At 37.1% G+C, this 22,788-nt stretch overlaps 1 protein-coding gene across 1 annotated transcript in view; it reads right to left on the bottom strand.

The window, feature by feature from the left end:
- Positions 1–578: 578 nt before the first annotated feature.
- Positions 579–22,788, bottom strand: part of LOC102010748 (transmembrane protease serine 11G-like) — a 34,350-nt gene continuing 12,140 nt past the window's right edge. The window contains exons 2-10 of the mRNA XM_005392830.2: positions 19,756–19,877; positions 18,679–18,797; positions 15,658–15,725; positions 14,637–14,797; positions 9,570–9,608; positions 8,666–8,837; positions 7,466–7,725; positions 3,695–3,837; positions 579–2,176 (exon numbers count right to left, since the gene is read on the bottom strand). Coding sequence (XP_005392887.2) covers positions 2,015–2,176; positions 3,695–3,837; positions 7,466–7,725; positions 8,666–8,837; positions 9,570–9,608; positions 14,637–14,797; positions 15,658–15,725; positions 18,679–18,797; positions 19,756–19,877 — 1,246 coding nt within the window. The 3' untranslated portion in view covers positions 579–2,014. The remainder of the gene's footprint in view (positions 2,177–3,694; positions 3,838–7,465; positions 7,726–8,665; positions 8,838–9,569; positions 9,609–14,636; positions 14,798–15,657; positions 15,726–18,678; positions 18,798–19,755; positions 19,878–22,788) is intronic.

Here is a 22,788-nt window from a genome sequence, read left to right as displayed (position 1 = left end):
TAAATAACAACAAAACAAAGGTACAGTTTTCAAGTTTCTTAATTTTTGCTAGGACTCTGCAGACATGACCATGCGCATAATAGATATTTGTAGAAATTTCATTGCATCAGCATTACAAAAAGAAAAATATTTCCAAACTCGTGGGCTGGGGATTTAGCTCAGCGGCAAAAGCACCTGCCTGGCAAGTGCAAGGTCGTGAGTTCGGTTCCCGGTACCGGAGAAAAACAGGAAAACCAAACTCGTTAAAGGAAATTGTGAGTGCATTTTCACAATGACTGTTTTCCTCCACTTGTCCCCATAGTGGTGGTTCTTCAGTGAAGGTCATGTTGCTCCACAGGGTAAATTTGGCAATGTCTGGAGTCAGTTTTGTTGTTACAACTTGTTGTGTACTAGTGGCATCTACTTTGTAGCTGTAAGGAATATGGAAAGCAGTAGTCTCCTCCCCGAGCCAAGAACTATCTTCGACAAAATGTGAATAGCATGGAGATTGAGAAACCCTACACTGTGGTGATGATTCAAAGAACAAGTTAGGACTTTCTGCCATAAATAAATTTTAATATATACAATATAATACTAGGTAGGGTGAAAGAAACTCATTTATTGTACTAAGAAAAATTTAGCAAATACTTGTCTTATTAACTAATTAAATTATAAAAGAAGAAAATGAAAATTTAGATGCACAGGATAAGTTTGAGTTTTGTTTAATACTGGTCTACAGTCATGTATAGTACTAAAAACACAATTATATACATAAGAAATGACCATTTTATAATAAAAGTTAAGCTATTCCAAAGATGATTTCTTGATTCAGTTAATGTTTTCTATAAATACTATTCTGGAAACAGTGCCTGCCATTTTTAACAGTATAAAGTCTTTGTCACAATCTTGTTTATGATGATCTCGATTTATTTTGACTTCCATCGTAAGTTGTGTATGAATATCTAATTCATATTGACTTCTTATTCTGCAGGTCCCTCAATTCTGCTGAGGCTCGTTGAAAATAAAACTATTTAAATAAAATGCATTAAGATAAAAAATTACAAGTGAAAAGCAAATGCACACAGGAAATGAGACTTCTTTCGTTTTTAAATATGGAGCTGAAGGTAGCCCCTTTCTCATTGAGTTTTTGCCTCTTCACATTTCAAATTAGTGACAAGGCCAAGTAACTTCGCCTTTAGCTTTTGAATACTGAAAGCCAATTTTACGTGGTTCCGAGAATTCTGTGCCGGGCAATATTTAAAGTTCGCTTGCTATCTAATCCCAGGATTCATTCATTGCTTCAAAATATGCACTAGTGGGGCCGGGAATAGCTCAGGGGCACAGCGCCTGGCAAGCACGAAGTCCTGAGCTTCATTCCTGTTACAAAAAAACTCCAATCAAATAAACGAGCAAATAAAAAAAAACACTAGTGTAACTTAGAGAAACGAACATGTGCGCCATTAAGTACAAATATAAATATTGACCATTTTTAAGTTTCTGAGTGGTTAAATGGACATCCAAGGGGAAGGGAACAGACTTACAGTCACAGTGTCTCTCAAGCCGCTTCCTGTGCAGCGCTCCCCGCATCCTTGGTGTTTGTCGTGGGCAAAACTAATGATTTGCGCTTGTCTCGTCCGCAGAGCAATAATTTCATGATGAGGATTATTTGATGAGGAAAACAAAAACTGCGGAGCTATCCCGGGAGAGATGCATGCCCAGTCAGGGAAAGTGGAGAATGCCCAGCTGGTTGAAATTTTGCTGGGTAAGGTGACAGACTACACTAAATGAATAATGCATAGCAGGGCCAGGGCAAGGAGCAAGGAAGCACCGCCGGAGTGGCAGAGCTTTGCGGAGCTGACAGAGTCTTCTGTGCTCATTGTCAGCCAAGCGCTGCGGTGAGGTGGAAGAGTCTGCCTTCCTCACGTGGAAGGGGAGGGTTGAACTTCAGGACAATACACACGCAACACACACTGAACACAATGTGCCAGAGAGCACTCTTGGCGTTTGCAGTTTGGACGTGGAGGTAGTTGTTGCATCAAATATTAGTTTTCGATTTAATCCAGTCCCGATAATGAGTCACTCTGGTATAAAGCCCAGGCTTGTTTTCTTTTCCACAGCCTATTCCCCAGCTTACTATTCCAATAAGATACCAGACGTTTCGATCGCGCGCAATGACCAGAGGTCCTCCGGAATCACCCTGAAGAAAAAAATATGGTTCATGTGATGAATAAAATGGGACAGAAATGAGGGTTAATAACTATCTCCCAGTCTACTAAATGAATGATTTACAGGTCTAATAAAATTTCTTTTAATTTACAATTAGTACTAATATGACCAGTGAGTTTATTGCATATTCTTTATTAGTGTCTTTATTGGGAAAGTCATGTATGACAAGGGTTCTAGTTTTACCTTTGTAAAATTTTTAGTTCTTCTTTGCCTAAACAGAGACCCCAAGCTGAACTTCAGTCCAGGCAGCCAGTCCTTACACAGATGATGACTTCAAGACTCAAATGCCACCTCCTCCATGAAGTGTCTCTTAACTCCATTAGCTGGAAGTAATCTGTTGCTCTGCATTAGAATCTCACCTCATTCTGCTCATGCTAATTGGTGGAAGAGTGTCCTGAACATTGTTGCTAATGTGTACTCAAAGGATTTCTGCTCCCAAATTAAGGTGAAATCCTTGCCCTGGTGGATAAATTTAAAGTGTCTAAATCATGAAGACTTCCGTGGCCACTCCCACTGTCTCCTGTCAACAAGGTGAGTGGAAGGTTGTTGGTGTTCCAGAAAATGCAGCCAAGTCCTCATCTTTTCTTTTGTTTCAGTTTCTTGTGTGACAGTTAGATTGTAAATTCATTGGGGATTGTGTTTCTTAGATGTTAAAGCTTCCCTCAGTATTTGACACATTGCCTTGCAGTTCACAAAACATTTGAATGAATAGTGAGTAATGTTCATTATCATCATATGTCAGCCAATGACAGATCAATAGTGGCCCCTTTGCGTGTAAGGAAAGTACACACAGATGTCGAATTCTCTAAGACAAACTTCTTTAAGGCAGTGCTAAATTGTTATACTCAGTTTTAAATGTGATAGGTAGTCTTTAGTATTTTAGTTATGTAATTGTAGTCCTTTTAATAGCCAGATTTCAGAACTGGTATTGTCGTAAGCTTACTGCTTAAAATTAAAATTTTGTATTACAGGATAAAATGCTGTTTATTTAATTTATTTCCAGTCAAAACCTGTGAAATAATACTTTAGTAAAAGTGAGTATATATAAATTTGTACTTCTTATGTTTTGTTTCAGATAGTATAATTCTATCCAATGGGATGCAAAGTTAAATATTTAGGTAGCAGTGAGGCTCAGCTGTACTGGCCCCAGAGACGCCTGCACATTACATCTCACAGAGGCTTGCTATTAGCAGGGATTTGATACTCAAGCTTTGTTTATGACTGTTATTTGAACCATCGATTGCATGGCTTCATAGCTTGGTATCTACTACCTGTTTCCATTAATTTAATCAGGGTCCTTTAGACTTCTGTTCATACAGATATTATACAAAGTGTATGTTTTATGGTTGGTTCTTGTCTACTTGCCTTTTCTACTCCCCTTTGTCCCCTGAAAGTGAGTTTCACGGAATGATGTGAAGAGACACTAGCCTGTGGCCACAAGGCCATTCCTACTCAGCAGTCCTTTTTGTGGTTGTGAGTCTATTCTTACCTCACAGGCATCTCGTTCTCCTGACAGGAACCCAGCACATATCATTCCTGATGACACAGCACCGCCATATACATTAACCTGATTGCACACATCGTTATGTAAGACCTCCACTTCAACTTGTCGGAGAGTATTTGGAAATGGACCTAAATAAGGGAAATGAACAAATGAATAATTTCCACTTTGTTGTTATGATAATTAATTATTGTGGCTTCTAAAGCACACATCAGTGGTAAGCATTAGCCTTGAAGTTGTATGATTCTGGGTTGGATGGCAGTGTTCAGAATAACGTTATATTTTGGGGTGCGTCCTCTGTGGAGATATCAGTTTGGGCACTAGCAGGATAAGTAGAAATGTCAATAAGAAATAGATCATGTTTTATTCATTAGCCCACCATGTATTGGTTGAGTATATGAACATATTTAGTTGCATGTGGTATTGTTTTAGACATTATATTGCACTCATTTCTCTTTAATAGCTCCTAGTTTAAAAACTGAATTAATCATTTACATAAAGATGTAGGTTTGTTCGTAGTAAGTTCAAATTGAGGAGGTGAGCAATTTATTTGAGCATGAATTTGAGCAAAGAGTCAGGCCAGATCTGTGCTTGAGAACCTTAGTCTTGGAGATAGCAGATACAAATCTGAGCACTATCTACACAATTTAAGAGCTACATGACCTTGGAAAAGTTACCACAAATTATTGTACTCACCTGTAGGGAGAAAGAAATGATGCCTATCTTGTGTTTACTGTGAGAGTTAAAATAATGAATAAAGTCAGGTAGGATAGTGCCTCTCTCCACATTTGGTTTTGGATATAAGTGGTGATTGATGGTAAATGTTAAAAATTGATGTGGTATTTTTATACAGTGTAGAACTACTCAGTTATAAAGAAAAGATAAACTCAAGGCTTTTATAAGTACATGTATGCAACTAGAGACCATACACATAAGTGAAATAAACCAGACTTTCATGTGTAAACATCATATTGTCTCACTAGTGTAACAAACTGAAAGAGTAAATAAGATCCAAAAGGTACAACAGACATAGTGAAAGGAAAAGAAACTGCTTAAAAGGAAAGAATAACTGGGATAGGGGAAAGGAGAAAAGAAGGAAGGGAAACTTTAAAAAAAAAATATATATATATATATACATATACACACACACACAAATACAAGATAGCTAAGATAATTGTACTACTAATTTCTATTAGTGTACTGAAAGGAATAGTTAGGGCTTATACTGTTTAAACAATTTTGCATGCCTGTATCTGGTAATCTGAGCAACTACTTTAAAGATAACAACACAATATAATAACCATTGTTAATTTCCTGTCATCTTATTCTGAAATTCTGTGTCATTTTTATTGATTTTTCTCTCTTTAAAGTATAAAAAAGAATATCTAAAATTATTACAATGAAAGACATATTGTCACTAATCCCTCTCAAAGTGATTCCTCTTGCTTCAAACACATGTATCTCATCATCCTTGCAACTGTCTAAAGCAGTTCTGAAAATCCTCTTTTCGTGCATGTTTTTAAGAAGTGTGATTAAAAAAAATACAGCAAATGCTGTTGCTGAGTTCCATCCAATGGAAAGTAAGGCTCGTAAAATCATTTTAATTTGTCTTCATGCTTCTTATTCTCAGCTCCAGGATCATTTGTTTTCTACGTCTTCCACAAAATCAGCATGACCATGAAAACTTCATGTTTTGAACCAGTTCAGGACATGGACAGAGCCGCAAGAGCGAGATGAAAAACATTCACAAAAGAGGAATTCCAGAACTGCTTCAGAAAGTGGCAAGAACATGGGAGAAGTGTGTTTGAAGTGAGGGACAGTATTTTGGGAGAGATTAGTAACAACTTATCTTTTATTGTAAAAAAGAAGCTTTGTGAATGGAAGCTATTATATGAATTGTAGCAATTAGAGTTATACATGTAAATATCTTAAAACTGCACTTCAGTGTTACATGGATAGTGATAAGCTTTACAGGAAAAGATCTAGGTTTCTAAGGGTTTTATAAAGAAGTTTCAGCGTAAAGAAGTCCAATTTCTTGTTTTGAAACTCTTAAATTTACTCACCTTTCTGCTGAAAAACTAAGTCCAAGTTCTCCCTAATCCTTAAAGATTATCAAAGGTCTAGGGAATTTCTTCATTTTAGTTATCATTTTTAAGCATGGTAGTTAGTGACTAGTTTTCCTTCTTTCCATTTCTGATTCTGCTTGAAATGTTACTAGTGAGAGCATCCACTCACCATTACACAGATTAGTATGCAATCTCAATATTGTTAAAGTGCCTCAGCAATATTCTATTTTGCTTTCTACAGAGGCATTTATATTTTACATGTTCCTAGGCTTTAATCAGCTAGTATTCAGGCAGTTGTAGTTGTTGCATACCCCTTTTAACCTGGTGAATTGGTCTAGGATGCTAGCTTTAAATCTGTAAGCGCTGGTAATTCTTTATTCTCAACTTTTAAAAATCAGTTCAAGTGCTAACAATATAACAAGCTGTTCTGCATTTTCACTACTCAAGGAAAAAAACCACCCAGGGAATAAAAAAAAAAAAATGTCCCCAAACTAGCCATCCATAGTTTCAGGTTTTCGTAAGGATCACAGATTAAAGGGAACACTGGAGGTTCCCTGATGTCCAGTAAGAAGATTTCTAATAGATATGATTGGATGACTCTTAGGAAGAGAAGACCTGAGTAATCTTGAATCAGTTCCAAATGTAGAAGGGAACCATCACCTAATATTTATTAATTAATCTCAGTCCGAAAGCTTACAAATCCATAATGTTACTTCCAAAAAGTATACATTTTGTCGGAGTAGACAATTGGTTGCACATGACCTGCACACTATCTGGCTTTGAAAAAATCAGACAAAAATACCAAATTACCTCAAACTATCAATCTGGGATGAAGAGGTGTTAAATTTATAGTTAGATCTAGATGAAGTATAACGAGGTTACTCACGTATAATCAAGCTTCTTATTTCCACTCTGATCAGGGAATAGTTTTAAAACTTAGAGGGTTTAATTCCCCTTCCTCTTTGTTCCCATTCTTTACAGAATAAAGCAGATGCCCCAGGATGAGGAAAACAACTTTCAGTTGATACCAATAATGTATCAATCTGGACTCGATACAGAAGCAGAATTTTTAAGCGCATCTTGGAAGGAAATAGACTTCTATAACAACCAACTTATAAACCCTGAGTAGATCAAAGCTATACTTTGAGTAAGTACATAAGTAAGACACAAATTCAGATAGGAGCCTAGAATAGAAATCTGGACTATGAGGGTAGATTAAATCATATATAAAATGTCTAACCAAAAAACAGGAACTGGAGACTTACATAAGAACTTAATAATCTATGCTTGATGTTTATTGTGTATTATTAAGTACAGTAAAATGCTGTACTTTTTAACTATTTTTTTAGGGTCTCAGGCTCAAGAACAGATTCATAAGTGTATGAATCTGTGGGACCCTGTTTAGTATATACTGCGCAGGAAAGAACAGTCATTTGATTCCTCGCTTGAGGAGATTTGTTCAGCTGTAAGGCTCTTCCGCAGTGCATCCTTACCAGAGCTTGCAAAACATATATTTTATGAATCAAGCAGCTAAGCAGAATCTCTACATATGAAAAAGAGCAACTGAAAAAAAAAATAGGTGCATAGTTACACATCTTGGTTTTGTATTTCATTTCACATCTCCATTCTAAAAGAGGGTAGGTTTATTTTTAAAACAACTTCCTTTTTGGTTGGTTTTAACTGAGATACGTACCACTTGCTTTTAGCGCTCCCCATCCAGTGACAAACACTTTACTCCTAGGCAAGACATTAAAGGTAGCGTCTGGGAGACAGACTCTGTGCACATTTTCAGAGAACAGTACAGGGGTGGAGAGCTCCACCACAGCGATATCATCCTCGTGCTTGTGGGCAGCGTAATTTTCATGGACAATAATTGACTGCACCTTTCTTCTTATCAGTGGAGAGCGTAGGGTTGTTCCAAAGCTGGCCATCCACAGTTTAGGGTTTTTGTGACTGATAACAGAGGAGAAGGAACATTGTTTCATTTCTGATCTAAAGTTACCTAGAGCTCTGAGTGAGCACAGGGCATGTGTACAAGAGAACCACAAATCTTTTAACATGACATTGCTGGAGACCGCCTTACTTTTTATTTGAAACATTTCCCCAAGGATAGCTGCACTTTAGACTAATTAATAACAAATCCCCATTGCAAGGTAGCTTCTATTAGTCTTTTGGAGACATCATAATTATTAAAGGAAATAATATAATATTGCCGTTTTGTTCTAAAATAATAGAGATTAATTTAAGAAAATATAAATATTAGGCCTGTTCACATATGCTCACACAGGTACACATACGCATACATACCCATGCTCAAATTATATGTTTATGTGTAACTATGGGCAGAAAGAGAGAAGGAGAAATAGAGAAAAACAGAGACAGAAACACGGGTAGATAAAGTTAGAGATGTGTTTTATGTAGCTTTTTAATGCTTCCTTTTATTGACATTTTATCCAGAATATTTTCTTATTTATATGAATTTCACTGGGATTACTGTATCTCTTTATTATCTCCATGTATCCCACATGTCAAATTTTCAAAAAAAAAAAAGCAATAAAAGTGTAGCACTGAGGGTATTCACGTGGGATAAGAATAGAAACTGTAGGTTGGGATGGCGTTAACGGAGTTTTGAAAGCCTCCAACGTATCTCAGCAGACCTGGCGAACGCTTCTCAGTCCCGTCAGTGTTGGTTTGCTCCTAGGTAAAACTGAGCTTGCAGGACAGCACACTTTTAGACAGAGCTGAAGACAGGCTTGATTTTTTCTAGTGCTCTCCAGTAAGTGTCGCTGTTCCCCTAAACCTGTGCGCAGCGCGGCCGCCCCTGGGAGACCAGGCGGTCCGGGAAGGAAACGAGCAGGATCAGGGGCTGCGCGGGCAGAAGGGGCGGACTCACGTGTCGAAGCAGTGCGCGGCGGTGAGGAGCCAGGCCTCGCTGATGAGGGAGGCCCCGCAGAAGTGCGTGCCGTCCACCTGCAGGCTGGCCTGCCACGGCCACGCGGCTGGCTCTGCAACCTGGCCTTGAGCAATTCTTTCCATGAGTGGGTAGTCCATCCCTAAACCACAACCTGGCAGAAAGGAGTAAGACGGCTATTTACAGAGGTGTAAACATTGGGTGTACTGTTAAGCATGGAAACTTTTTTGGGTGTGACTTGGCCTTAAAAACTCATTGAAATTAACATTGCGTATAATGGAGTAATAATTATTTGCATGGCTGAGGTCGGATGATTCTAATTTTAAACCACTAATAATATTAAATACATTCCTTGGGGTATTTGAAGCAATTTCCCTTTAAAATTTGCTTTTGTCTTGTTTTTTGGGGTCATGTTCTTACGTGCAGTAGTTTACCTCAGTGACAGCTGACATTTTTGAGGGTTGCTAGGTGCACACTATTTACTGCAGAAAAATCTCATTTTACTGCTTTGAAATATTTTTAAATGCATTACACCATTATAACATAAGATTTCATATTAAGATTCTGTATTACAGTTGGTGAATGGCATTTAATTTCTATACAAAATTTTCTGCTTGGACATAGTGAGACAAATACAAATACATCTGATAAAACGCAAGGAATTATTGAAGGATTCATCACAAAATTTGCTTTGGGAAAGAAGTACTCTCAAGGATTCAACTTGTAGTAGCAATTTTTCCCCCCACTGGGGAGAACTAAATCACATGTTCATTTAGACTTATTTACATACACTTGAGAAATAGTAAACATGGGAGTAGAGAAACGCTACAAGTGTTGGTGTTTCATTCTCAATTTATAAACATCTCTGTAATATTCTTGCACTTACAGCTGTTCAGAAAATGCTCTGCTTGTGCTCCATTTACTTCTGGAAAAAGCAAAATCATAATCAGTGCTCAGCAATGAGACCATTTTAATTTTAAACACTATGTCTGTGTGACATGAATTTTTCTGGCTGGAAGAAAAATTCCCATTAGTCAGAAAATTCTTACAGTCAATAGAATAAAATTCTGTAAAAAGGAGAGGCCTGTATGCAAATTGTGTGTGTGTGTGTGTGTGTGTGTGTGTGTGTGTGTGTGGTATCTGGGACTGAACTCAGAGCCTTTGCACTGAGCTACATTCCAAGCTTTTTTCCTTAATTTTTATTTTGAGATAGGGTCTTGCTAAGTTGCTAAATGGCCCAGACTATGCCCAAAGGTGGCATCCTCCACCTCAGCCCTCAGCATGCTGGGATTGCCGGTGCGTACCACTGCTCCCAGCTAAATTAAATGCTTCTGAGTGTGTGCAGAATCCAGGAAAATCTGGTATGAGACTATAAAATCATTAGCATAGAAAGGATACTTTTGGCCTGAAGGGAGAAGCCGGCAAGCCATCAAGTTAATCAGTGTCATAACAATTTATTAAAATAGAAGTTAAACAAAAAGACCGGTTTTACAGGGCTCTGCTATTTGTCTGAAGACTTTTCCTTTGTCCTCACTTGCACGGCAGTGTGTGGTAATGACATTCAAAGCATCCCAGAAGTCTGGCATCTGGGTTTGCTCCACAAAGGCTCCCCGTTGGACTCGCATCACCAATACAGTAATAAGTCCTCAGAGGTCACCCTATGAGTCATGTTTTTCATAAAGTAAAATAGAGGAATGCATAATGTGTGGCTATCCCCCCAAATTAGTTGAATTATTCTTTGTGCCAGTAAGTATAATGAAAATTCAGACATAATGTGTCACGATGCAAAGCAGTCTAGGGTTTCAGTACAGTTACAAAACGAGTCTTTATGTCAAACATTAAAGATGAACAGTGGGTTCATGTGACGGGAACCGTGCTCAGGTGTTCATTAGAATAAGTTCCTTGCAATTAAGTTTTGCCAATAATAACAATCCTTAGTGGCATCTGGCATTTGGAATAAAGCCAGACTTCCTATTGGGATCTATGTGATGTGCTCTCTATCTCAGAAAAATCTGGTCTGGCAACCTTTTCACTGCAGGATCCACCCAACTTCCCGACTCGGAGGCCACCTTGGGCTTCCGGTTTCTGCAGGGAGGTGTTCCTGCCTGCGGTCTCTGTATCAGTCACCCTCTTTTTCAGCAATGCTTTTCCCCTGGCCTTTTTACGGTTGATGCCCCCTTGTCATTCAGATCTCAGCTTAAAACTCCTCTCATCACAAGTCTTTCCATGACAACCAAATTTAAGCAGTCTCCTACTCTTTGTTCTCTCCATGGAGGGTCACATTATTTGATATTATCTGGTTTATTTAGTTAGGAGATCATTCTCTTTCTTACTGCAATTAAAATATTAGTTCTGTGAGGACAGAGATTTCAGTTCCTGACTCAAATAGAATTGGAACACATACTTTCTGAGTGAATAAATGAACAGCAATGCTAATAATTTACTACATCTTATGTGCCAGGAAGTATAACAAAAGCTATTTGCTTACTATCTCTCCATGATAATAATTATAGTAGTGCTCCGTGTTTGCTGATTCTTCTGTGCATTCAGACAGTCTGTGTATTTGAAAAAAATTCATCTGACATCATGTACTTTTTTTCTTGTCATTATTTTTTAGACATGGTCTCCCAGTGTGGTTCAGGCTGGCTTCAAACTCACGGCAATCTTGTCTTAGGTTCTCAAGAGCTGCAATTTCAGATGTGTGCCACCGCACCTGGCTTTCTTGTCATTATGGTTTAAACCATACAATATAACAAGTATTTATAAGTACATAACACTTGTATTAGGCACTATAAATAATCCAGAGATGATTTAAAGTACACAGGAGGATGTGTGTACATTATACACAAATATACTACCATTTTTATGTAGTATTTGATACCAAGGGATGACTGTACTCTGAAAGTTATTATCAGGTAGCAGTAAAGGAGCTCTGAAGCCTGGAAAGACAAAAAGACTAAACATTTCAAAATTTGAGGAAGGACAAGCAGTAGGTTTGTGGCTTTCTTTTTATCACACAAAACCTGTACTGGGAACCAAAATGGCCTTCAGTTTGTAACTGTCAGCAAGCAAAGGTAAAATAATCCCAAGGAAAGTCTGCTCTGTGTATGCCAAGTACTGGGAAAGCAGAAGGACAACAGAGGCCAAGTGGGAGGCTCAAGCTCTTACCTGAGAATCAGAGCCTCGCAGCCCATTCTTCTAGAAGCAGTGCCAACAAGAAGGCCTGCCCTTCGCATTCTGCACATTACAGTCAGCACTGTCTGGTAGCCTGAAACACTCTCAGAGACAACATCGGCAGACACCTGCATCTACCCTGTGCGCACTGATACAAGGCTGTCCAGAGAAACACTGTCCGCTCCCGCATACACCGCGAGCAGCAGGAGCCAAGAGGCAGCACCAGCAAACCAGGGCACTACAAGGGTTTGAAAGCCTCTTATTGAGACACCAAAAGTAGGTCAGAATCTGCACTCCAAATCTAAATAGGCTGACTGCCTGCTAAATTGAAGAATTAAATATAACCAAGAGCTTCCTAACACAATAACTAAAATGTCCAGAATACAAACAAAAACTTACCACAGGAAAAAAACAGGAAAATTACAATTTTAATAAGAAAAGACAACTGACTGATACTAACTTTGAGATGAATAAAAGACTAGAAGTCTCTCACATGGATTTAAAGAGCTTCCATGAATATACTTTATAAAGCAAGTCTAATTCCTTGGAAAGCAATTGAAGTAATAAAAAATGACCATAGAAATTATGAAATCAGAGGTTATAATAACTAAAATAATAAAATAATAATAATACTAATAATTAATAATAAACCAACTTGCTCGACGGTGCCAATAGTACACCATAGTGAAGATGATAGAGGGTAGAAGCGGTAACTCAAAGACAATCCAGGGGAATTTACTTAGCCTGAAAAACAGCAAAATAGACTGAAAATAAAATCAACAAAGCCTCTGGGATCTGTGGGATTCTAACAAAAAAAAAACCTAATAAATCATCAAGTTTCTAGAAGTAGTCTAAAGAGTGTGGGACTAAAAAAGAAGTAAAAAATTTGTGGTTAAAAATTTGTCAAAGTAGGTGAAAGAGCTCTACACATTCAAGAAGCTGAGAAAACCCAGATGGAATAAACTAAAAGAGGTTCACATTAGACCCACCACAATTAAACTACTAAAAACTAAAGACAAAAGAATGTTAATAGAGAAAATGATACATTACCTATGAAGCAACACTATTTTAAAGACATGTTTTTCATCTGAAACTATAGAAGCCAAAAGGAAATAATATAGAATTTTTCAAGTTCTAAAAGAAAGAGCTATCCCCAGAATCCCATGATGTTTTTACTTAGCCTTGAGAAATAGAAAATATATATATTCTTAGATGAAAATGTTAGGTGAGTACTTTGGCACTGACAGACCTGAAGGATGAAAGATTTCAAACAGCATACTTTGCCATCTATAGTTAAATAAAGAAACAGATCTCAGCGTGTGATCCATTTATAATTCTTTGTTAGGCCTGAGAGCCCAATCCACCCCACGGAGCACCCCGACGTGCTAAGGTTATGCACTGTGCATGTTCATCATAATACAGACCTGTCCACTTCCACAAGGCACACAGCATTCCTGGTGCCGAAGGCCTACAGCCCAATGATATTAGGAAAGGAAACCTCCACAAAGCCCCTTCTGCCTTGGGCCGAGTCCTCATTTAAATTAGATCTTGTTCTTTCCTAAATTTCTTTTGTAAGTTTCTTACATGGTTAAGGCCGCTGAGTGGACAGTGACCATCTGAAAAGAGCAAGGAGACATTTTTACCTCTAAGGCAAGTGACCATAAGCATACACTCCATGTAGATAGGACGTAGTATTCACCATACTTCCCTGAACTTCAGGGCTAACTTTTGTGTGCATAAAAAGATTCCCAAATGTGCCACTTCTTGGTGGAGATTCCTTCTTGGCACTGCCTGCCTTCTGACCTGGAGTTGTAACTCTCATCTGCTTCACAATAAACTCCTCCTGTACCACTGCATAGGTATCGTGACTAAACTCCTTCACCCAAGGCGCAGAGGACCGAGGAGCAAGGGCTAGTTCCTCGCAGTTTCAGGATCCAGCTTCCCAGTAACAAAAAGGGACTGAAGGAATTTGTCTCCAGCAGCCCTTTTCTTAGTGGCTGAAGGAGCTCTCCAAACAAAATGCAAATGATAACGAAGGAGACTAGAACATCAGAAAGGAAAGACAGACACAGAATGAGTAAAAGTAGAAATAAATCTAGCAGATAGCCTTTTACTTTCTAAATTGCTTTATACAACAGTCTTAGAATTAGAAGAACCTTTGTTTAATTTTACACCTCACACATTCTCCACCCTTTCATTGTGTCCGTGCTGCAGATGCAGCTGTCTCTGTGCCCGGGACAGCTCTGATCAGGGTCTGGCGTCTTCCTTCTCCTGCCCGCTCCATGAGTGGGCGGACCTCGCAGGCCGGTGCCCTGTGAGGACATGGGAGAGTAATGCCCGCTCTGCTTCCACTGGAGCCCACGGCACATCATGCGCTGTGCATCGTGGCTCACGTGTCCACACCACCTTCACAATCTGGGTTCAGATGGAGTAGATGGCAGGAGGAAGGACCAGCCTTTACAATGACTGTCTCAGGAACATAGTGTAGGCTTTTATCTCATGCAGACTTACTCATTTAAAACAATTCCACTAAGATTTTTAAAAAGAGAATAGATACTACTATGTTTGGTAAGTGTACAGTTCTTGTTTTATAATAACTTCCCTACTAGCTGAAGACAAAATGTTTGGTGTTGTGTGGGGATTTGCTTATTATCAAGTAATTGAGATACTTTAAATGAAAAGTTTTATGTTATGGTGCAATAAAGAATCTTTCTCTGTGCATGAGAAGATTCTTGAAAGCATTAACTATGAAAAGGGAAGAAAAAATAGTGTTTCTTGCCTCTGAGATAAGGTAATGAAGTATCTATCTTCAAGAAGCTCTCATCAGATTTCATATTCTCATGCACAATCTTGTCAGCTTGTCTCTTCATAGTGCCTGCATTCTTAGAAGTAAACTTAAATTTAAGCAGTATGTCTGCTTTCAAACCATGATTATTTGGCCTATAAAACAATGGGAACAGAATGAGTGAGGTTATAGCCATAGAAATTAATATGCTCTACATTAATAAATATTAATTACATCCTTTAAAATATACTGTAAATGTTTTATAATTTTGTTATGGTCTTCCCCTTCATGTATCACACAGGTTTATTTATTTATGTATTTGTTTATATTACTTTAATAAACATTAAATTCACCTGGAGGATTTAAGATACAACTCTCCAGACCTCATGCTCAGAGCCTTAGCAGTTTGGGAACAAGGCCCGAGAATTTTCTTTTTTTGTGTGTGGGATTTTTTTATAGGTATGGATTTGCAACACATAATAATTACATCCATGTTGGGGAGCTGGTACACAAATATATCACACCTTAATCATTTCAACCACATAGGTTTGACTATGTGGACTGGGCCTTGCTTGTAAAACTTGGTGTTATTCAAAGAGGCGCAAATGTGTTTCACAGTTCTAGAATTTGTTTTTTCTGGAAATTAATGAAAAGTTTTAAACTCACTAACTTTATGTATATAGCATCTATGTTAATATAGATTCTTGAATTTTAAAAATTCATTATAGCTGTTAATAACTTGAGAAGTAAAACTGAGACATAATTAATGATTTAAGAATCTTTAATTGAAATACAAAAGTCTTTAAAGAGACAGCAAGTAGGACATATTTTAGTATTACTCAAGAAGCTCTGCCACTATAAATACTCTGTATAGGAGGAATAACAATGTAATACCATTTTATCTCCTTTTTTCTTGCTGTCTAAAATCTTAGATTCTGCTCACAGAGAAAAGAAGTGAAAAGTAACTAAATAATTCAAGACTTTTAAATCATTCAGATTAATTAGTTATGGTTACCTAAAGTTGACAACATGAGACCTGATATAATGATGGTTTAAACTGGATCTTTGAAATATCTTATTTATCTGTAAAAAGAAAAAGAACACAACTCCGTTGAAAACAAATTTCACACATTTTAATATATCACAATGCTTAAAGCCTACTGATATACAAACATCATTTACTTCAGTGTTCATAATTATCTTCCAAAAGCACATTTAAGCATGATCCTGTTGTCATAATATCATCCCTATAATTGGTATTGATATTTGAACATTTGCTGCATGTTCACAGATGACTGATATAAAGATGGATATACTTAGGTGTTTTGCCACCTACCATAAAATTTAGGAGTGGGAAATTGTCTTGGTTACTTTTCTCTCGTTGCTGGGACAAAATACCTGATGCACAGAATTAAGGAAGGAAAGGTTTATTTAGCTCACAGTTTTTGGAGGTTTCAGTCCATACTTAGCTGGCTTCAAGGCAGTGTGGCACATGGCAGAGGACAACAGCTCATGGCAGTAGAAAATATCAAAAGCAACAAGAGCAAAAGGATGGAGCAGTGACAAGCAACCTCTTTCCCTCCCTTACATTGTATGCAAACTAACTGCCCCAAGGCAGGTGTAGCATTCACATCCATAATTTCAACATTGGACCATGAATCAATCATAAAGTCTAAAAGCCTGCCCCATGACTGCATGTGGCTTTGTGTGAACACCCAGACACAAACCATAACAGAAGTACAGAGATTTGAGTATCTTTGAAAGTTTATGTGTGGACTCATTACCGAAGATCTTTCAAACTCAATTATCAGACTTATGGATGTGATTGAAGAATCAGTGTTTTAAACTTTTTTGGAAATTTTTAGGTGGACTTTTGATTCTGTGATAAACAGGGAAGAGGAGGAGATCATATGTGTTTTGCACATTTCTCTTAAACCAATAACTTATCAAGAGAAATGTGTGAAATGATAACTTAGGAAAAGTAATCATCAGTGTGTTTTTAGACTTCCTGCAGTGGATAAAACCTCTGTGATAAAAATTCCTGGATCAAATTATTACTTAATAAAACTGAGTCATCTTACAGAATTTGTGGTTTTATAAGCCCGTTTATTGCCAATGACTCATCATCTGTCAAACTTCAAGTGAACCTCAGTCTGAATAGCTAATTCCACAAATTAGTTGAAAAGAACTGCCAAATCATAAAACATAATGCATGTTAACTGCTTTTCATTCATCTAGGTTAATTTATGAACTTTCCTTCAGTGAGACGTCATGTGAGAACATGATAAGTTGGTGAAAAGTTTATGGAAAAAGGAATAATTGTTAAGGAAAATAACATCATGTTTTACCTGTAACTGATGAGAAGGGAACATTTTTAAGGAAACAGTTTTATATACATATATGTAAATTATATATAAAATTAATATGCATGCATGGTAAAAAAATTTTTTAAAGGAATCACTATAGGAAAGTATAAAGAAAAGCCTTATGGGCAATTCTAAATCACCGTCTAGAGAGTCCCTAAGGGCTTTGAGTAGTTGCACAGGGACTGTATGCTTACAAGGTTGAAAATATTTACTATCTTGTATTTCACAGTTCTCTGATTCCTGATATAAATTATGGAACTTTCTTTTTTTTTTATGTTATCTCCACTTACACTAGAGGGCAGGACCTATACTAATGAGTTGTTCATTTACTTTCCAGTCATCTGCTTGATGAGTATTTTCATGGTCCTACCATGTGATGACCCTGTGAGAGGCATCAGAAACATGAGCAGACTCAGCCATCTTAGCTGTCCAAGATCTGCCATCTTTGTTTGGCATAAGTGAATTTGCAAGCTGGAGCAGACAAAGGTGTATGCCACAATAATGTTGCTATAATGTGTTTAATGCTTTAGCAGAGGAGTATGAAGTTTTCAGGAGAATACTGGAAACACATGGAAGCATTTATTCTGACATTCCTTTTCACACTTTTAATGCATTACATCTATTAATCCTCAAACTATCTCAAGAGGTTAGTGAAATTGCCCATACTTTGTAGTTGAAAATTTGGATTTAAATCATTTTTTCATATTAGGGTGACAAAGATAAACTGGAATATAAATCTAGCTGTTTCCAACTCCAAAGGTTAGTTTGTCTTTAATCCAATAAGTAATCATAAAACCTGTAGCAATCTATACTCTGTTCTTCCTCCCTCAAATCAAAATTTCCTGTAACTAAGTTTCTGAAGAGATCTTCACACCCCAGTTGGCTGCATTCTTCAACTCATGGCACCAGCTTTGGCTTCTGACTAAGAAATGATGAAGGAAATGGTTTTGGTTCTGAATGCTCTGCCATCTTTCACTGGTCAATGCTTCCCTCCATAGCAACTATGTGCACAATTCAAGTCTTTAGTGAAAGAGCCAGTCTGTGTGTTTGTGTGGTATATTTTCAGAAGTGGATATTTGGCATTAAGTTATCTAATGGGAAATGTGTCAGGGTTATCTACACATATGTTCTAATGGTTTGTGACAATATTTCTTGTGCCTAAATAATTGAGTTATTTCCAGATAACTCTAATGATTTATTTTGTGACTGAGCTATGGATTTTTCTGTGGGGCTTGTGTTTTTCCAGTCTAATCTATGATTTTCCATATAATGTATTTTCTAGACTTTTTGAGATAATGTTGATCAGAGTTGCCAGATATAGCAAGTAAAACCAAAGTTAATTTGAATTTCAGATAAACGATGAGTGATACTTTACTACAAGTATGTTTCAAGTGCTTCATGAATATATTTTCAGGAGAAATTGAAATGACAGTGTAAATGGGCATTATGTATCCTACCTGGCAACCCTCACAAGGATGTAATTAGCTTGTTCTCAGTCTGCCTCTTCTTACTCACAACAATGGAAAACAGATGTTTCTGGCTCCGAGGATTGACCTACCTCTAATTCAGAGTACTGCTTCTTGTAACAAAGCTTTCTGTGCACTGCCATGTTCTTTTTCCTCAATCAAAGTTTCCTGGGTAGTAATATTGCTGGCAAAGCTCACACTTACCTCATTATTGATTTTTTGTTTCAGATCAGTTCTAGTCCTTGAATGTTCCACAGAAAAGTCAGGATTATAGTCAATACTGGGGATCTGCAGGGAGGCCTGGTAATAGTGAGTTGTCTGATCTGGAAGGAAGAACAGAAAGGGATGATTTCTGTTTAGTTCACCTGAGTTGTAGAAACTATAAGAAGCAGATGGGATAAAGAATGCTATTGTTATGGATGGAATGATTTGTCCCCTAACATCTCATGTACTAGAAGTTTCGGGTCCAGCACAATGGAATTAAAAGGGGGAGGGATTGTGGGAGATGACTGGGCCCTGTGAAGAGAGTAAGATTACTACTGTGAAGAGTGTAAGATATCTACAGGAGTGGATTAGTTCCATGAAGGTGGATATATGAAGGAGCAAGCCCTTTCCAGTCTCTTGCTGCATCTTGGGCTCTCACATCTTCTGCTGTCATCCAGTGGACCTCTCCACAATGATGCAGCCAGGCCCCTCGCTGGATGCAGTCACCCAGTCCACCCTTGAGAACTTGGGCCAAACTAAGCTTGTTTTCTTTATAAACATCCAGCTTCAGGTATCTGGCTATAGCAACCCGAAACACCTTGTCAGTCACATAATTAGAGAACTCATAAAAACTAAACATGTAAGAGCTGTGGTCAATATCTCTCTCAACCCTTTTTCAAGGTCACATATTTTTCAAGTCACTGTGATTGTCAGTCATGACCTGAGACAAATATTACCTGCTAGTGATAATTAACACATTTAAGTGTTAACATATTTTCATAAGTCTATCTCAGAGTTAGAATTTCTACTAAAACAATTTTGCCCTTAGCTTATGGAATATTATTTTACCATAAATAATATATCATGTGAGTTTATTATTTTTTAAGAAATACTATTATATGAGCCATTCCAAATATTAAATGCTAGAAACAATACTTACGCATGAAGGTTTATTTTTCAAGTATATGCAAATGTATTCAAAGGAAAACTTTATTCTGAAATATTAAAAAGTATTGACTTAAAAATAAATTGTTTTTGTCTTTAAATTTACAAAGTAATACAGTGATACATACATACCATATTCTAAAAAATAAACAAGGAGACCAATAATTATTGCCAGAGTCAGCACAATGGCTGTAGTAATAAAGACGATCATCCATGGTCTCACTGAGTGTGTTCTTCTCTCCAGAATACCTGGCCTGTTGAGAGAGACAGATACATATAAAAAACAAATAGGACTTGAAGATTAACTCATCTTTTTGACCTAGAACTTTTTTTCTGGAATTATTAGCTCATATTTCGTTTGGTAAAGAGTGTTGCCTTACTTCATGAACTTAATTTGTCCTGGAAATTAAGTTCTGGAGAAAATGGACATGTTTGTGTTTGTGTGGGAAAGATGGCTACAGTCTGTGTTAGCCACCCAATGTGGAATTTGTGAACAAAAGCAAAACTTGGCAAAATGCTCCTGTTTGTGAATCAAATTGTTTGCAAACAAAAGCATTCATAAACTAAGGCACCACTGTATTTTAACATGTTTTCTATGGAATATTGAGGAAAACAATCAAAACTTAAATTGGCACTCAACTTTATTTTTTCATTCAACTATTAGTTCATATGTTTTCTGGTCCATAATACTAGGTGTTCTGAGAAAAAAATGCTTTTGTAAGGAAATCAATATATTTTCATCTGTTTCAGGTTACAATAAATCTTACAATGTGAGAATTTTTTGATAATTTTTCTCAACAAGAACAAAGGTTCAGAGACTACATTATCAAAACCTTAAAGATAGGTATTGAGAGACTTGGAACTAGAAATAGTTCTTGAGCTGCTGGAGATTATTCCCCTATCTTTTTATTTAAACCTGTAACTCCTATTTATAGAATATGTAATCTGTAATAAAATGAAAAACATAAAATAGGGCAAAGTTAAGAAAATAAGATAGAAGATAAATAAAATTAATTAACATAACCTGGAAAAGACAGTGTAATGAAGAAACAAATGGTGATGACTTAGGACTTTGAATCCAGTAACTCTGGATGATATAATAAGTATCTATTACACAGCATTGCAATATTTCAAGTCTATCATTTTCACAGATGATATTGCATAAGATAAGACTACATTTATTTGAGTAAGTAGAAAATCAATTTAAAGAAAAATATTAAGACTATACTAGTAACAGTGAAATGCACATGTGGTAAAAATCATGGAAGTGCCATGCAAATGACTGACAAATGGGAAACCCTTGTAGAAACATGACAATGTTCCATGCATTCTCAGTGTCAGGACATGATAAGGCAAGAGAGACACCGTTTTCTTTCCTTACCTCCATATTAAGAGAAATCATTTAAGCTGTAGTTGACCCCACTCTTCACCCACTCCCCTTGGTTAGTCATCAACCCACTTAATGGAGAGCAGAGTCATAAAGTGGGAACAGAACAAACAGGACAAACTGGGAAGTAGACTAAAAGTTAAACTACAATGGTCATCTGGAATCTTGCTGTTCAGCAACTTCTGGGAAATGTAAATCTTGTATTCATTATGTGACATTCTTGTAAAATTCCCAAAAATGAGGTAGTGGTTACTATGGAAACCTAAGATGTACTTAAACTAAAGGTGAGACCTAGATCAGGGTGCACATCTTCTCTCGCTGCTGGTTAGGGACTGTCCATCAGCCAGCTCAATAAAGCTTTATTTGTTCCTGCCTTTTTGGTCTCTTGTGAGTGCTGTCTTGTTGGACTTGCTTGCTGCATCAGACCCACAGTCTAGAGACAAAATGTGAATGAACAATTACAGAGTTGGGGCAGGCTAGTAGAGTACTGACATGGATTGTCTAGAGAAATCTAATTTATGGGGAATCTGGACAAGAATATTGTTCACAGAGTTCAAAGTGCTGGTTCTTATTTTGTTAAAATTAGACATCAAGAAAAAAGAATTATCTTTCCTTGGAGTGGAACCTGGCCGTGAGGTGGAAAGTAGGCCCACACTTGACACACTAATTGAAGAGTTCAGTTGAATCACCCTTTTGGGCAGCAATGATGTGGTAAGGCTGAGGATGCCCTGGTATCCTTGAGTTTGGACAAAGGAGAATCTAGAGGCAGCTTCCTATATCCCCAAACCATCAACTCTTCAGGTGGCACCAATTCTAAATTCGGTTGGGTTTCAGATAAGATAAAGTCACTCAGATGTGCTACTACTTAATCAGTGGCAGGAGAAGAGCATCACAACCTTCAAGGACCCAAAATATCTTTAGAAGTACTGGGCACAGGCAAGAGTTGATAACATATTCATCTCCTTTGTTACTAGAGGACTATGGCAGTTATGAACTCATTCAGTGACATTTATTGAGTACCTTCTGCATGTCAATTATCTGTTAGAGATCAAAAATGATTAAGTTGTAGTCTCTTACTTTCAGGGATGTATGTCTAGAGACACATGACATAACTACTATAATACAGTTAGTTGCATGTTATGATAAAATCATGCCCCACATTTAAACTATGCCCAAATTTTTAATTAATGCTGGCTCTGTTTTCCTCACTATCTTTCTCTGAGTCATCTACAGAAAATAATTCATAAAAATGACTTGTTTTCCAACAAAATTCTCATCTGCAAAAGACTGTGGTTAGCTATTGAACTATTGCTCTTGTCACACCAGAAACCTTACTGCTACTAATTTACAGTCTTATGTAGTGTCACCAGTAAGAAATTCTTTTAGTGTATTTCCTTAACCATGAAGATACACTCCAAAATACTTACCACTAGGTTATTTTTTAAATAAAATATTTTTCTCCCTGTTTTTTTTAGTACTAACTTAATTTTAACTTAAACAGTGACTAATTTCCATGCAGACTGTAGACAAGTGAAAGCTTGTGCCTCATGGGTACTTGGCAAATGTTTGTCTACAAAATAAGAGAATGTATCATAAAGCAGGAAACTGCTGTAAACCATTTGCAACACCAAATCAGTTTTCTGGAGATGAATTTCTTTGTCCATGGAAAAAGGGAAAATAAGATTATTTACCTGGTATCAAGATAAAATTATAATTTTTGCTCTTAAATTTTCTAAAGGAGAATTCTCCCTTTCCTTCTTGAATTTCCCCTTCGCCCA

Source organism: Chinchilla lanigera, unplaced genomic scaffold (assembly GCF_000276665.1).
Source record: "Chinchilla lanigera isolate Chin_1 unplaced genomic scaffold, ChiLan1.0 scaffold00046, whole genome shotgun sequence".
In the NCBI taxonomy this organism is placed as follows: Eukaryota; Metazoa; Chordata; class Mammalia; order Rodentia; family Chinchillidae; genus Chinchilla; species Chinchilla lanigera.
The sequence above is the reverse complement of the archived record's forward strand: the minus strand, read 5'-3'. Positions and strand labels throughout refer to the sequence as shown.